The 15,654-nt window shown below is 33.1% G+C and overlaps 1 protein-coding gene across 1 annotated transcript in view; it reads left to right on the forward strand.

The window, feature by feature from the left end:
• The window catches only part of Rtkn2 (rhotekin 2), a 65,021-nt gene that overhangs the window by 14,190 nt on the left and 35,177 nt on the right, over positions 1-15,654 (forward strand). Inside the window, exons 3-6 of the mRNA XM_070021022.1 lie at positions 4,035-4,093; positions 8,202-8,255; positions 9,923-10,040; positions 12,399-12,596. Of these exons, the coding sequence (XP_069877123.1) occupies positions 4,035-4,093; positions 8,202-8,255; positions 9,923-10,040; positions 12,399-12,596 (429 nt within the window). The remainder of the gene's footprint in view (positions 1-4,034; positions 4,094-8,201; positions 8,256-9,922; positions 10,041-12,398; positions 12,597-15,654) is intronic.

Below are 15,654 nucleotides of genomic sequence, written 5' to 3' on the forward strand. Positions count from 1 at the left end.
AATTGAAACATGAATAAAGCTCGAGTCCATATCTACTGTAGCTCCATCAAAATAACCATATCCTTAGTTCATTTCACACTCAACAGCCCCTAAATGCACACTGAGTGCTTTGAAATATACTGTTCTGTATATCAGGGACTTGTTATATAGCAATGAATGTTAATAGGCCCCTCCCCCACCAAAAATTCTCTGTACTCCCACGCCTCACATTTTAGCAGTACCATCCATTCATTCTCCTCCTCACCCAATCTGTCTCTTGTTGACTTAAGTTCTGAAATGCTTTATTTGGCTTTGTAAAAATAATGTTAATTACAGTCATTTATAGAACTTAATTATGTATCATTCAACAAAATTGTGATTTTTTAATAGTACCAAAATAACTACAAGTTTGATGTGATTACGATGCTAGTTTCTTATATTGCAGTTTCCTAGTTTATTACTTTATAAATTAAAAGAAGAAAAACAAGCCATGTAGATTGGAAGTTAAAATTTTTTGTATTTTTAGTAATTCTATAATGAAATGTGCTTATAAAGTCACTTCTAATTTTATATCTTAAATTTTTAAATAGCTGGTGTCTGTTGAAAAGAGCTTATATCATATTTAGACTAGAATTTAAGATATTTATATAACTTAATTTTATGCCACATAGTTTTAGGACAGCTTAGAATTTCATTCTAAGCATTTCGTTCCTTCTCTCTCTCTCTCTCTCTCTCTCTCTCTCTCTCTCTCTCTCTCTCTCTTCTTTCTTCTTTCTTTCCTTCCTTCCTTCCTTCCCTTCCTCCCTCCCTTCCCTCCTCTCTTTCTTTCTTTCTTTCTTTCTTTCTTTCTTTCTTTCTTTCTTTCTTTCTTTCTTTCTTTCTTTCTTTCTTTCTTTCTTTCTTTCTTTCTTTCTTTCTTCCCTTCTTTCCTTCTTTCCTTCTTTCTTTCTTTCTTCTTGTTGGCCTGGGCACTGTCCCTGAACTCTTTTTTGCTCAAGGCTAATGTTCTACCACTTTGAGACATAGTGCCACTTCCAATTTTCTGTTGGTTAGTTGGAGATAAGAGTCTCATAATTTTTTTTGCCCTGACTGGCTTTGAACTGCATTCTCAGATCTCAGCCTCCTGAGTAGCTAGGATTTAAGGTGTGAGTCACCAGTGCCCGACTTCATATTAAGTATTTCTGAATATTTAGTTTGCACTTATTTTCATGAAAGGTGAAGGATTTTGTAACCTATTATCAAATAATAGAATAACATTTAGAATCCTATTAGTATTTCATTATGAAATTTTGAAATACTCTCAACATTGTGTGATTTTTTCATTATAGCTTGTTAATTTTGGTAAAGAAATTACATTTTAAATTCCCAAACATAGAACGGTTTCAAATAGGGACTGACATACTCAGAAGATTTTAATACAGATTTTGAGGAACAAAGTGGCAAGTTGGCACCCTCTGTTGGTCATATTGTTTACCTACAGGCAGAAATGTGAGGAATAATGTTATGTTTGTCTTCTGTATGTTAATTTCTTAAATTAGCTTTTATGGGTCTCCCCAAAATAATGTTTTACACTGGATTCATATGAATAAGGTACACTATTATTTAGCTGTATGCTGCTTCAGTAATTTTGTGGTTATTTGCTTTTTCCTTGGATTGGCTTTAATTGTAGCATTCAGAATTGACATGAATACTGCAGATTTTCGAACAAGTATTTATTTAACTGTAGCAAACTATTAGCTACAGGAGCACATTATTAAGTAGATAATGTTTAACCATTTTATTTTCAATTTGGATTAATTAGGAAAATATCACAGTTTTGCAAACTAAATAACTGTTTGGGGCGCTATTTGAACTGAAAATAATTCACTCATGAGAAAATGAGGCTGAGTTTTTATTTTTTTAAAACACAGACTTAATTATTTTGCAAGCTAATATGGTTTACTGGCTTTATATTATAGTTTGATAATATTTGTATTTGTATGTAATAAGTTTTTTGGCTGGCCCTGGAAATGCCACTGCAAATAATTTCATTGCAGAAAGTGGTACTCTGCCAGGTAGTAGAGAAGTTTGGAGGGGAAAATATTTTTCAGTAAATATTTGGCAAATTTGGTTTTGGTGGTTTGGGTATTTCAGAATTTAATTTGCCTGCCAAAGCCTGACATCTAATCCAATTTAGTAATACCCAGTGGATCTCAACTTTAACATAATCTAGACCTATGAAGTTACCCACCATCTTTAAGCTTTCTTGAAAATCTAAAATGACATAATACTCTTAAAAATTTATACTGTGCCTTGTTTATATAGATTTATTTTTTTAAGATATTACTTACAAATGCCAACCAACTACATTTATACAGTATTTCTTGTACTAGTTTGAAAAATTAAACTTTAATATTGAACTTTACGCTTGAATTTATGATTGAATGAGACATTTGAAATAATTGATGAATACTTACATTTGTCACTAAATGAATTTTCCAAATACATAAAGCCATTGGGTAGGGTCTGAAAATGTATGACTTTAAATCTATTACATTATTTAAGTATAGCTAGAATGTGATTCTGTAAATACCATGTAAATGTCCCATGTAAGCATGTCAGGGATGTCAGTAAATTATTTTTAGCTCATTTGGAACATACTTCCCCCATGATACTTTGTTTTTAATCCAGTTAGAAGGTAATACAAATGATGTATTTTGTTTTTAAATTTGGATGCATGATAATGAATATATAACTAGGCTTTTTTTAAAACAAAGCTATAGGAAACAATGAAATTGTGACATCCTTTTCTGAAAATTTAGTTAGGTAACTTCCCACTTTTAACTCTGTGCAGTATTTCTCTAGGTAGTCTTTCTCCACAAACTCTTAGAAAAAAACAGTACTCAAGTGGAAAATTTCCATCTAATCTCGTATTTGAATTTTCTAATTAAATTAGCTAGCAGTTGATGAGCTAACTAAATTGAATACGGCTAAAAACTACAAAGAGTTGATAAAAATACGGGGAGTTTGCTTGGAAATATTGCTTTAGAAATGGAATGTTAATCTCTAAATGCAGATTATTAAGAAACAAGATACTAGGGAAATATTCCAGAATGGTAAATTGTTCTGATCTATTTTGGAAGTATTTTTTGTGACAGTATGTTTATGATTGTATATTCTAAAATCAGATTTGGAAGTGTCATATATCTCCAGCATTAACTTAGAAACTTTTTTCTGTTGTCATAGTAATATTTTCCTTTCTTTGTTTTATGCTTCCTTTCCCCATATTACTTAGTTCATTGTTGGATTGGTATCTAGTAAGTTTTTTTAGAATTTAGAAAAATGAAATATGATATTAAAAACAAAAACTATTCATCAGAGTAATTTTTTTATATATTCCAGATTCTGTAAGGATAAGTTGGTCTTAGACAACACATTATGTGTTTGGGACATACATTTACGTTTTTAGGCCATTGTATCTAAAAATCAAGAAATTTATGTAATAGTGATCCAAGGTATAACACTTTGAGGAACCTGCACATATGATACATCTCATTTATAAATTAATGAAGACTAGTATTATAGAGTAACTCGTACACATCATTAGGGAATACAAATTTTTATGAAAAATGGAGAATTGCTCGCAAACCTAGCTAGATAGCTGTTTACTAAATACCTTGGAGTCAAATACTTTATATTAACTGTTTTATTATTCATATGGCCATATATTAATATTCAGATATTTGTGAAAGACTTAAAGCAGTTACTTAATAGAAAAGATTTTACTAGGTGCAATGGCTCACGCCTGTAATCCTAGCTACTCAGGAGGCTGAGATCTGAGGATCATGGTTTGAAGCCAGCAAAGGCATGAAAGTTCTTGAGACTCTTGTCTCCAATTAACCACCAAAATCCAGAAGTGGAGCTATGGCTCAAGTGTTTCAGCACCAGTCTTGAAGAAGGTAAAGGAAAATGACTCGGGCGCTGAGTTCAAGCCCCCGTACTAGCGCACGTGAATACTCCTCCGCCCCTCTGATTTTTTCTTTCTAAGTGGTTTTGTTTTGTGTTTTGTTTAACAGTGATGTAAATTTTGAAAATAAACAACGAACACCATGCAAAGGAAAAGTGGCCATATCAGGTATGAATAAATGAATTTTTTTTATTGCTGAGTAAATACATAAACTATCTAGAGTTGATCAATTTTGCTTTATTTTTCTGCTTCAAGTCTCTATCTCTCATGCCTTTTATCAGAGTATTCATTAATAAGTATTTTTATCATTATGCTCTATATTTGTATAGAACTTTATAGTTTGAGAAAAGCATTTCATGCCTTACACATACTATATAGTTTTCTCCTTAATGCAGCCTTATGAAATAGACAGTTTTTCTCACTTCTACAGACTTGATGGCTAAATGACTTCCTTTATGTGCCAGAGCTGGTCTACAAACTCAAGTTATCCAACTCTCACTTCCACTCCTTTTCTAGAAAAAGGAAAGGATTATCTAAACTAAATTCTGTGAGAATCTAGTCCCATGTTTATTTTCTCACTTTATACCCAAAATTTAACACAGCACTTGGCACCTAGTAATTGCTAAGTAAGTATTACTGGATGGCCCTGCTCTTCATTGCCTGTAGGATAAAGGCCAGAATTCTCCTTAGTTTTCCATTCTGAACCAATTCTTTTCCCTGGCCAATATTTCATTATTCCTCTACAGAAGCCATTTACTTGAGGCACACATTTTTCTCCTTTTCCTGTAAATACACCCTATATTTCAGATACCTAATTAGCTTGTGTAAGAAATATATTTTCTCCAAGATCTGTTTGTTTATTGATAAAGCCTACCATTACCATTCCGAATATAAATCTGTCCTTTCTTTGAATTACTAGCACAGTTAAGAAGACCCTTTACCACTAGATGGCACTTATGCTGTGTAGTCTCAGTTTCTCCAAAGTGTTAAGGAAGCTGAAGACAATGGCTTGGATTGAAGTCAATACACAGTCGACTGTGTGTATACTATTATAATAATGCACTTTTACAAATATTATATCACTACATTTTGGAAACAACAGTTTATATCTCCATCAGTCTTTAAGATACACGTACTTTCTATTGGCCAAAGCCTTGTGTATTACAAAGTCTATTGCTATTTTTAGGCCCAGTCACTCAAGTATGTTTTCCATTTCCAGTTCACCACTACTTTATAACTAAACAAAAATTTCCATACAGAAAGGATAGGTCTTTATTTAGGACATCACTGACTAAAAGGAAAGAAATTGCCTTCAGCTAAGCAAACAATTCTTCAGAAAATTAACTGAAATATGTAAAGTCTATTACCAGTTTTATAGGTGTTTATATTCATGTTTTCATCTTTGTAATTAAAAATTGACATACAATATATTCCATATCCCCTTGTATCTTTTTGTTGCCAAACATAGTAATTGTTCATAATATTTAAGTTCATTTTTATATTAATAAAGATCTTTAAAAGAGATTTTATACTAATACTTAAACAAGATTCTCCTTTTCTTGTTTCTAATATAGCACCACTGAAGGTACACCTAAGATGGGTGAACTTGCTAGTGAACACCAAAATTCCAAGATAGTCAATATCTGTTGTCAATCTCAGTAGTTTATGTATTGCTACAATTGGCAATGTACAATTGCACATTTAGAAGAGGACTCATATAAAAACATTTAAAGTAAAAGAAAACTTGATGACTTGAAATACATATAACAAACTTGTTTATTCATGTGTTTCTTCTTTCCAAAAGATCATTTTAAATTAAGGAACTGAAACTCAGAAGATAGGATCCATAATTTCTTTTTTTCTTTTTACAATTTCTTTTCATGTTTACCTAGACTTAATTGTATCTTGTCTGCATATTATAAAAACAAAGAAAATTAAAAATGAATTCATCTTTATAAATGGATTTTCTTTTGACATTGGGATGAAAATGTGGCTTTTATTTATGAGAAAAAAAGCATATTTGTAACAAAGTTATATAATGTTTGAACGATTGCCCTGCTAGCCAGGACAGACATGGACTTTCCATTTCCAGTTTCCCTACTCACTGACCAGATCTTCATTAAAAACAAAATTTACCCATGGAAATATTCCTGGCTTTTTCACTAACTACTAATGAAATGACTAAACTGATCATTTAATCATGTACCTCATAGGCTTTCACTTTTGAGAGTGATAGCTAGTCTTTAAGGACCTGATAACATCAAGGTATCTGTCCTGATACAGCTCATTCAGTTTCCCATTAAATATCAATGAAGACTTAAGAAAACACAAAGAAAGGTAAGATGACTGTGAACAGTGAGTCAACCATTTGAAACTAACTTGGGTTACATATCCCATGCTATCTAAATAGTCTATGACCCTCTGGGGAGTAGATAAGAACTATCCACCTTTTCCTCTTGGGGAGATGACATCACTAGGCTAGGGAGAAGGGGAGGAAAGATGGACCCATAGACTGTGGGTGTACAGCAAAGGAAGTCAGGGTCCATGTTCCTTCCAGGATGGAGTAAATAGTTAATGCCATCCCAGCAGAGCAAGAACAGCTGTGAACAAAAACAGTTGTGAAATGGAATGAGTCAGCAACTGTGGTCAAGCAAGAAGAAGTGAACTCTGACAGGACATCAGCCTAGTAATAATTACAAAACAATAAAGGCATTCTCATCAAAATCAAGAACAAAGTAACAATGTCTATTATGTCAATATAATTTAACACTTTTGGAAATCCTGGAAAAAATAATAGATGAAATTATTGAAAATGAATAGACAAATTGAATCCTATTTGAGGATAATTGGATTGCAGGCTGTAAAGCCTAAGGGAATTTTCTAAAACACTGTTTGACTTAATAAATAATTTAGTAAAAAAAAGGCTGTATTTAAGATAAATATATAAAAGTGGTAATATTTCAAAACCAATAACTAGCAAATACAATGGGAAAAATCTTTGTGATATAAACAAATCATTAAATACCTTTGACTACTTTACATTAGCTGCATGCTTTCGCCTAGCATGGATCCATGATCTTCAGTGCTGAAAAAAACTTCCTCTTAAAAAAATAAAGAAAGGTCAACACATTGTATAAAGAAAATATTATTATATTAATAAATATTAACTTGCAAGCGAGGTACTAGTGATTCATGCCTGTAATTCTAGGTACCTACAAGGCTGAGATTGGGAGGAATAAGGTTCAAGGCTGGCCTAGGCAGATGTGCAAGATGCTTACTCAACCAATAGTAGGATACAGTGGAGTATACCTGTCATTCCAGCCAGAGATTAAGGCGAGATTAAAAGGATTGTGGCTCTAGGCTGCACCAGGCATAAAAGTTAATGGGTCTCTAACTCAATGAAAAATAAAGCAGCTAGGTGTTGTGGTGCATGCCTGTCATCCTGTTTATTATAGGAAGGTCTAAAATAGGCCGATTACACCCCAGGCATGCACCTGGGCAAAAGTGAGAGGTTATCTCAGAAATAACCAGTACAAGCTGGGCACTAGTGGTTCACGCCTGTAATCCTAGCTACTCAGGAGGCTGAGATCTGAGGTTCATGGTTCAAAGCCAGCCCGGGTAGGACAGAGACTCCTGTCTTCAATTAACCATCAAAAAGCCAGAAATGGAGCTATGGCCCAACTAGTAATCACTAGCCTTGAGCAAAGAAACCTCATGGACATGGACAGAGTCCAGGTCCTTATTCAAGCTTCAGAACTGATATACACACACACACACACATACACACATACACACACACACACACACACACACACACACACACACACACAGGGCAAAAAAGGATTGAAGGCATAGTTCAGATTAAGGCAAGTGTAGTGTTAGTATTCAGATGTACAGTAATTCGATTGAATGCATAAGATTCATAGTCAAGGACCATTTACTGTAGCATATATGATTAAGATCATAGTATAAATCAATGAGAAAGTAAAGGTGTACATGTGCAATAGAGTATTTCTACAAAAATAATGTTTATATTTCTACCAAAAAAGTTTATATTTTCTTCACATATCCCAAAATGTCATATATCCCAAAATGTCACATATTAAATAAATTTTAAAAATACAAATCATAAACAGAAACTAGAAAATGTGGTGTTAAATGATACATTTCATGTTGGCTTTTATAGTAAAAAATTTATTAAATAACTCAAAAGTTGATGTAATGTTTGAAATCAAGCTAACCAAAATAATTGCTTACTATTTTTTCCTCTTTGCAGACATCCGAATACCACTAATGTGGAAAGACTCTGATCACTTCAGCTATAAAGAAGGTATTGCGATTTTGATTTGTAATTGAAATACTTTCTATAGTGTATAGTAATTTTTTGTTGTTGTTGTTAGTCATGGAACTTGAACTTTGGATCTGGGTGCTATCCTTCAGTTTTTCTGATCAAGGCTAGAGCTTTACCACTTCTGGTTTCTAAGTGTTTTATTGGAGATAAGAGTTTCATGGAAATTCCTGCCTGAGCTGGCTTTGAACCATGATACTCAGGTCTCAGCCTCCTGAGTAGCTAGGATTACAGGTGTGAGCCACAGGCGCCTGGAGTGTTTAGTAAATTTTTTGTTAAAGAAAAAAAATTTTCCACACTGAAATCAGTTGATACATTTGGCAGAATAAGCTGAATCACATGGATCTGTTGTTTCTTTGAGCTTGTGTGTAAATATGTTGGAATCCTTGATACTGATTAAGATAATGCATTCCAAGTGTACTTTCCTGTTGTTGATAGGAACTTGAGCAAGGACACCAAGTAATGGGTTTAGAGTAGAGAGATCGGAGGAAATAATGAAACAAAAGAAAATGCTTAAGAAGCAAAGGCAGCAATTTTTCTGCTGCCAGAATCTGGGAGGTCTTTTCTGCTTTATTTTGTGACTTCAGATTATTTAACAGGATGTAATGAAGAACGATTTTGAGCTTGATCTGATTATTTTTTTCCTTCACTATTTTATAGTTTTATTAGTCTTCACAAATCTATGTATTGCTTAGGTCATGGAAATTAACCTCAAATGATTTCTAGCTGTTAGAGGCAAACCAGAAAAATATGATAATCCTTTATCTTTCTTGTCTATTGTGATAGCTTTGTTCCTCTTACTTTAAAACTGAACCATATTGAGCATAATTAGTTTTATATGAAGAATTTAAAATTAGGTTAGTGTTTGTTATTCAATTAGGAAATATAATTCACTTTACAAAGGAATGCATGTGGAAATTAAGTAAGTCTTTCTGATTACTACTATAGAGAGTATGTTTTTCTAATAATGAGAAAATGCCACTCTTTAATCACCTAATACTTTTTAAACCATCACCTAATATTCTTAAAATGTCACCAGATTAAAAGGCCTAGCAGCTATGTTTTTTTTTTGTCTGTGTGTTTCCATATATATATTTTTTTATTGGTGTGTGTGTGTGTGGTGTGTGTGTGTGTGTGTGTGTGTGTGTGTGTGTGTGTGTGTGTGTGTGTGTGTGTGTGTGTGTGTGTGTGTGTGTGTGTGTGTGTGTGTGGTTTCCTTCTTGTTTTTAGTGTGGTGGAAAATATTTTACTGCCTACTCTTAAACTCTTCTAATAAAAACCATCTTTTTCTTAAAGAGACTTGGAAATATATTGTATATTATATTTTTATAATATATGTAATAACTTGACAGTTAAGGCTTAAAGAGATTTTGAGTAATAAAATGTATGACTTTGGTGATTCCCTTGGGCTGCTGAGAGTGCTGCATGTTGAACTTTGTTTGGAAACTTCCTGGTTAAAGTTAGGTTCTAGATGGGACAGTTATTACTGTGTACTTCCAGAAAAGCCACTGAAAATGGTCAAATATTCAATGTTTGAAAATAGCAATCTACTAACAACCTATTATATGTCACTTTCAGGGTGATATTAAGATATGTGAACATGATTGATGGTATGTATTATTGCTTAAAATGTTGTGTTTATTCCTTAGGATCACCACGCTATGCCATTTTCTGTTTATTCAAAATGGGAGCTAAAGTTTTTGATACTGACATGATTATTGTGGATAAAACAATCACAGATATATGTTTTGAAAACATAACCATATTGTAAGTATCTTTAATCTTCAGAGAATGTCAATAACCTAAAGTTCTACGTTTTTTAAGGCCTAATTATTATGTCTTTGGATTCTAATGGCCTAAATGTTGGATCGTTGGCTTCTTTGTGAAGAATCTTTATTAAAAGCTCTTGAAGTGATTTTGAAAATTTCTCTTTTCAGAAGAAGCCCATTTCTTCATTTTCAATTTTCTGATTAAAAGATAAAACTTATCATTAATATTAGTAAATATTTACGTATTTGATATAATAAAAATTTGAAAAATTTTAAATGAATATGCTATGGATAAAGTAGAATTTTATTTTAATAGTTTTGATATAGAGTGAATTTAGGTGTAAGACAGATTCTTCTACGTCATATAGGAAATTCAGTTATACATATAATAAAATAATTAAGTAATTTTATTTGTAAAATTGCCCTGAAGTATGTATCGTAGGAAAAATACTTTGATAAATTTGTAGAGTATGCTTTTTCTTATGGTGCACTTCGTTCATGTACTCTACAGCAGTAAAAAACAAAACAAAACAAAAAAAACACTCCTTGAGGCTGTTTTTATTGCCCCTGCTCTTTTACAGGCTCATTTTATTGTGGTCATAATACAGAACCAGAGAGAGAACTCCTCAGGTAGCCATAGAAATCATTTTTAACTAATATAAGTTTCTCCTGGTCTTTTTCAAATGTTCTATCGGCTTAAGCCAGCATGGGATTTGTGTTTATTTTAGACTTTTAAAGATTCTATCTTCATATCTAAATGTTAATAGCTGCTGAACTGTTAAGATAAAATCAATATACATGGGTTTTTGCTGTTTTCAGCAATGGAGTCACAGTTGTGATTTCTGAGGACTAGTTTTGTTGTTCACATAACACTGAAAATGTTCTAGAAAACCATATTTTGTGGCTTCTAGTCCAGCGTCCTATAATAATTGTGTAGTGCTGAAAAATAAACTGTATTGTTCTGGTTATTAACAGTAATCCAGGCCTTCTTACAACCTCTATAAAACTATAGGCACTTATTTAGGATTCTCTCCTCCACCAAAAACAAACAAACATAATAATAATCCCTAAATGCTTACATAATTCAAACTAAAAAAAATTTTCACTCAGTTATCTGAGTAGATTTATTTTCATTACCAACTATTGCTAATTAATTTTTTCTGCCAAAATTATCCTTTGAATGGACTCTTCATTTCACTTTGCTATTTTTGTTGTTGTTGTTTTTTTAACTGCAGAGACAAAAAATGCAGACACCCCCACCCCCCCAGGGAATGAACAATATAAATCACTTGGGAAGACAACGCATGATCTATCTTTTTTTTTATTCTGTAAATACTTTAAATTGTCCTAAAAATAACTAACAAATGTTCTAAATGTTAAAAATGTGGTTTTTGTTATGATGATTGTTTTCAATAAGTATTCAATGTGTATGAATCTCTCTTTTCTCCTCTAAATATTGACATTTGTTAGTCATTACCAGGAATACTGTATTTTTTAGAGTTGCCAAATAATAAACCATAAAAATATCTGAAGTTATTCTTTGGATTTATCTGAGCTATTAATAGATCATTCAAATTTTGTAGAGTCTATGCTGAATTTCAAGTCTCTTAGGCTGATGGGTCTTCCACCTGCAGGAATATCTGCTACAGATAGATATATTCTGTAGTGTATTTTATCATTAGTAATCCTACAAGTATTTCATGCTAAAGGTAGTTTATTATGTCTGAAAACAGATGTCACTTTTAGCATTGACTAAAATTATATAATTTCTGTATATAGGTTTAATGTGTATCAAACATCCTCTAGTTTTAGGTAGAGTGCTATATTGATACAGAAAACATCAAGATAGTGCCTGCCCTCAAGTAGTTCATGCTTTCTATAAGACCAAATAGTGAAATGTTTATAGTTGTTAAGTACAAAAATGTTGTGGGTATGCACAGTGGTAAGTGGGCTGTAAGTGACTATGAAGAAAATTAAACATTCAACAGATTTGATTTGGAAGAATAGCATTTCAGGAAGGTACACATATAATGTGAATACCTTAAGAACAGTGTCACTAAAGGACTGAAAACGTAACATTGGCAACAAAATGACTAGAGCATTTTATTTTTTCTCTTTAAGTAATATGCCCATGTATTGGTTTGAGTTAAGGATGCCTTAGTATGGAATCTGGGGTAAAATCTGTAGTAATTCATAGGCCTCGTACATTCTGAATAAACATAGGAACTTCCGTTTCATTATGAATATTTTAAATGCCATTTTGTATGTTCTGAAAACCTCAAAGAACGTTGTCATTTTATTTCTATTCAGTTAAATGTCTAACACTGTTCATGTCTTTTAAAATGTTTATCTTTAGTGACGAAGCAGGACCAGACTTTCAGATAAAGGTAGAAGTATATAGTTGCTGTGCAGAAGAATCTTCTATAACCAATACACCAAGAAAGCTAGCCAAGAAACTTAAGACATCTATAAGCAAAGCTACAGGAAAGAAAATACATTCCGTGTTTCAAGAGGAGAACCATGAAACAAGTTTGTTCCTCAGTTCTACTGTTCCGTAAGTTTTCTAATACAGTATCTATGGTAATTTAATAAAATGTTGGTGATACTTCAGAGTTTTATATGACTAGTAGATGTTTGCACTTTAAATGGGAAAAAACAGCTGCAGGGAAAAAACTCTTAGTTGTCAGATACTTACACATTTGAGGTATATTTAATATCTCCCTTTGAAGGTAGGAAGTCAAGTGATACAGTATTTTTAGAATTCTAGTATCTACCAAAAAGAAGAAATGTTTTTCTTGAAAAAGATCTGGGTGTAAGACAAAGTTTTTGCTACAGTAGTAACTAATTGAGTTTACTAATTGAGTTTCTACATCTATCATTCTCATAGATTTTAAAAATTTTAAGAACTTTTTAAAAACCTTCATTATCATATTAACAAAATGAAAAGGAAGATCTTAATATATCTAATGTCTAGATTATATTCAGATTGCTACGACTTTGAAAATCTGTTGTGCTTGGTTTAAAGCAATCTAAACAATGTCTATAGCATTACAATTAAGCAAGTGTAGTTTGCTTTAATTACATTTGTTTCTACTTTTGTCTTGCCATTAATTTTTTAATATATATTTTTTATTGTAAAGCTATGGTACAGAGAGGTCACAGTTAAATTAGCAAAGTAATGAATCCATTTCCTATCAAGCATTGTTACCCCTCCTTTGTTTTTCCCCTACCATCCCTTTCCTCCTCCCTTCCCCAACTCCTCCCTTCCCCCCTCCCCCCCAAAGTTGTAAAGTTGTAAAATGCTGAAATAAGGATACAGGATGACCCATTGCAACAGGAGATGTACAAGACACTGTGTTGAAAACGAACTTTTTTTTTTTGTCAGTCATGGGGCCTGAACGCTAGGCCTGGGCGCCGTCCCTCAGCTCTCCAGCTCAAGGCTAGTGCTCTACCACTTGAGCCACAGTGCCACTTCTGGCTTTTTCTGCTTATGTGGTGCTGAGGAATAGAACCCCGGGCCTCATGTATGCAAGGTGAGCACTCTATCACTGAGCCACCTTCCCAGCCCCTTTTGCCTTAATTTTTGAGGAAATCAGGTCTTTTATAATTTTCCATATTTTTAATCTAGTCGATTACCCTTTTATAACATTTCAGAAAATCATGTTCTTTTAATACCAGCTTTCTATTCAGCTTCTGGTTTAAATCAGTGTATATCAGGTTTTACGCATAGCCCCAACTTTTATCTAATATTGTCTTCAGTACCATGGTAAAAGTTTGAGAACAGCATTAGAAATCAGAATGCATAGGTTGATTAATTTTGTTACTTTAACAGTGATCTAATTCAATGGTAAGACTTATAAGAAATTTTACACAGTTAGCTTTAAACTAAAGATATTAGTCTTTAGCCAAAAAGCATAAATATAAAATAATATCTGTTTTTCCCACTAATGTGGCATGTGCCCAAATATAGCTATCTTTCTTGACAAGAGTTCATTCTTTCATATTACCAGTTAAGTAGTCATTTATTTCTTCATATCATTTCCCTCACTTCAGTTGGCCTATTTGATACAAAAAAAAATGCAGCTGATTTTTAACTTTTGGGGACTCAGTATTAGAGTTGGCTAAAAGGAATGAGTGTAATGTTTTAGAAAGAAAATGTTATCCTGACAAGAATGTTTTAGAAGTGAAGTCATTGTTGGTTTTGGAAACAATAACATTATAATTAGTCATGGTTTAAAAATGAAGTAACTTGGAATATCATCATAAAATATTGTTGGATCTGAAAGAAGACAGTGAACATTTTTGGTAATTTTTAGCATGTTCCCTAATGTGACTCATTTATTCATTTTATTTGTGGAATTTAGCTTACTGAAATTCCTTTGATTAAATGTTCTCAGCATTTCTAATTGTTAACTATTTAATCTTCTTTGATAACATAATAGTACATTATTCTTTATTACATAAACACTTTTTAAATTTTACCAGTGAGAAATGATAAGTGTGATCTTTTTTTACTTGCTGAAGACATATATTGAATTTTAAAAAAGCAAGCCACAAAACTACGTTTTAAATTAGTTGCTGGCTTTGTTTCATGTATTTTTAATATTCTTGAAACGATTAGCAGAGAATTGAATGTCTTCCCTTCACCAAGCCCACCAGTTGATCTCCACCAGTTTATCTTCACCAATTTATCTCCTCTTTGAACTGCCTTTTCACTGAGGGCCCATCTTCTTGTGTACCAGATCTATCCTTCCAGTTATTCAGAGATAAGTTCCTGCATATGCTCAGCTTTCATTCTATTACATTAATTACATTAATCCCACCGGTTTACAAACATGCTTCCCTTTCATAACTACTCTTTTTAGAAATAGAAAGCTTTTTAAATTTTATTCCTATCTTAATTTTCTCTTCTCCCATTTTCTCAGGCCATTTCTATTGGCTTTCCATGTTTCCTCTATCCCATCCTACAGAAATTCCTCTCAACAAGGTCAACATTAGCTTTTATGCTGGTTTATGGTGTTATTCTTCCTATCCCATTCAGATCACACAACTGATCACTCTGTGAGGTGGCTGTTTTTCTTTTTGGGGGGGGGTGGGGTCTGGTTGTGGGGCCTGAACTCTGGGCCTGGGCACTGTCCCTCAGCTCTTCAGCTCAAGGCTAGTGCTCTACCACTTGAGTCACAACACCACTTCCGGCTTTTTTCTTTTTGCTTATGTGGTGCTGAGGAATCGAACCCAGGGCCTCATGCATGCAAGGCAAGCGCTCTACCACTGAGCCACCTTCCCAGCCCTAGGTGGCTGTTTTTCTTTTCTTTTCTTTTCTTTTTTTTGCCAGTTGTGGGGCTTGAACTCTGGGCCTAGGGGCTGTGCTCTTCAGCTCAAGGCTAGTACTATACCACTTGAACCACTTCTGGTTTTTTGGTGATTAACTGGAGATAAGAGTCTCATGGACTTTCCTTTCCTGGGCTGGCTTTGAAGAGATCCTCAGATCTCAGCCTCCTGAGTAGCTAGGATTACAAGTGTGAACCACTAGCACCTGGCTGAGGTCTTTTTTTTATTTTTATTTTTTGAGCAGGAAGAATGAGGTGGCTTTTTTTTAACACTGGCTTCTA

This window comes from Dipodomys merriami, unplaced genomic scaffold, assembly GCF_024711535.1.
Source record: "Dipodomys merriami isolate MVZ:Mamm:240054 unplaced genomic scaffold, mDipMer1.0.p SCAF_14, whole genome shotgun sequence".
Taxonomy (NCBI): Eukaryota; Metazoa; Chordata; class Mammalia; order Rodentia; family Heteromyidae; genus Dipodomys; species Dipodomys merriami.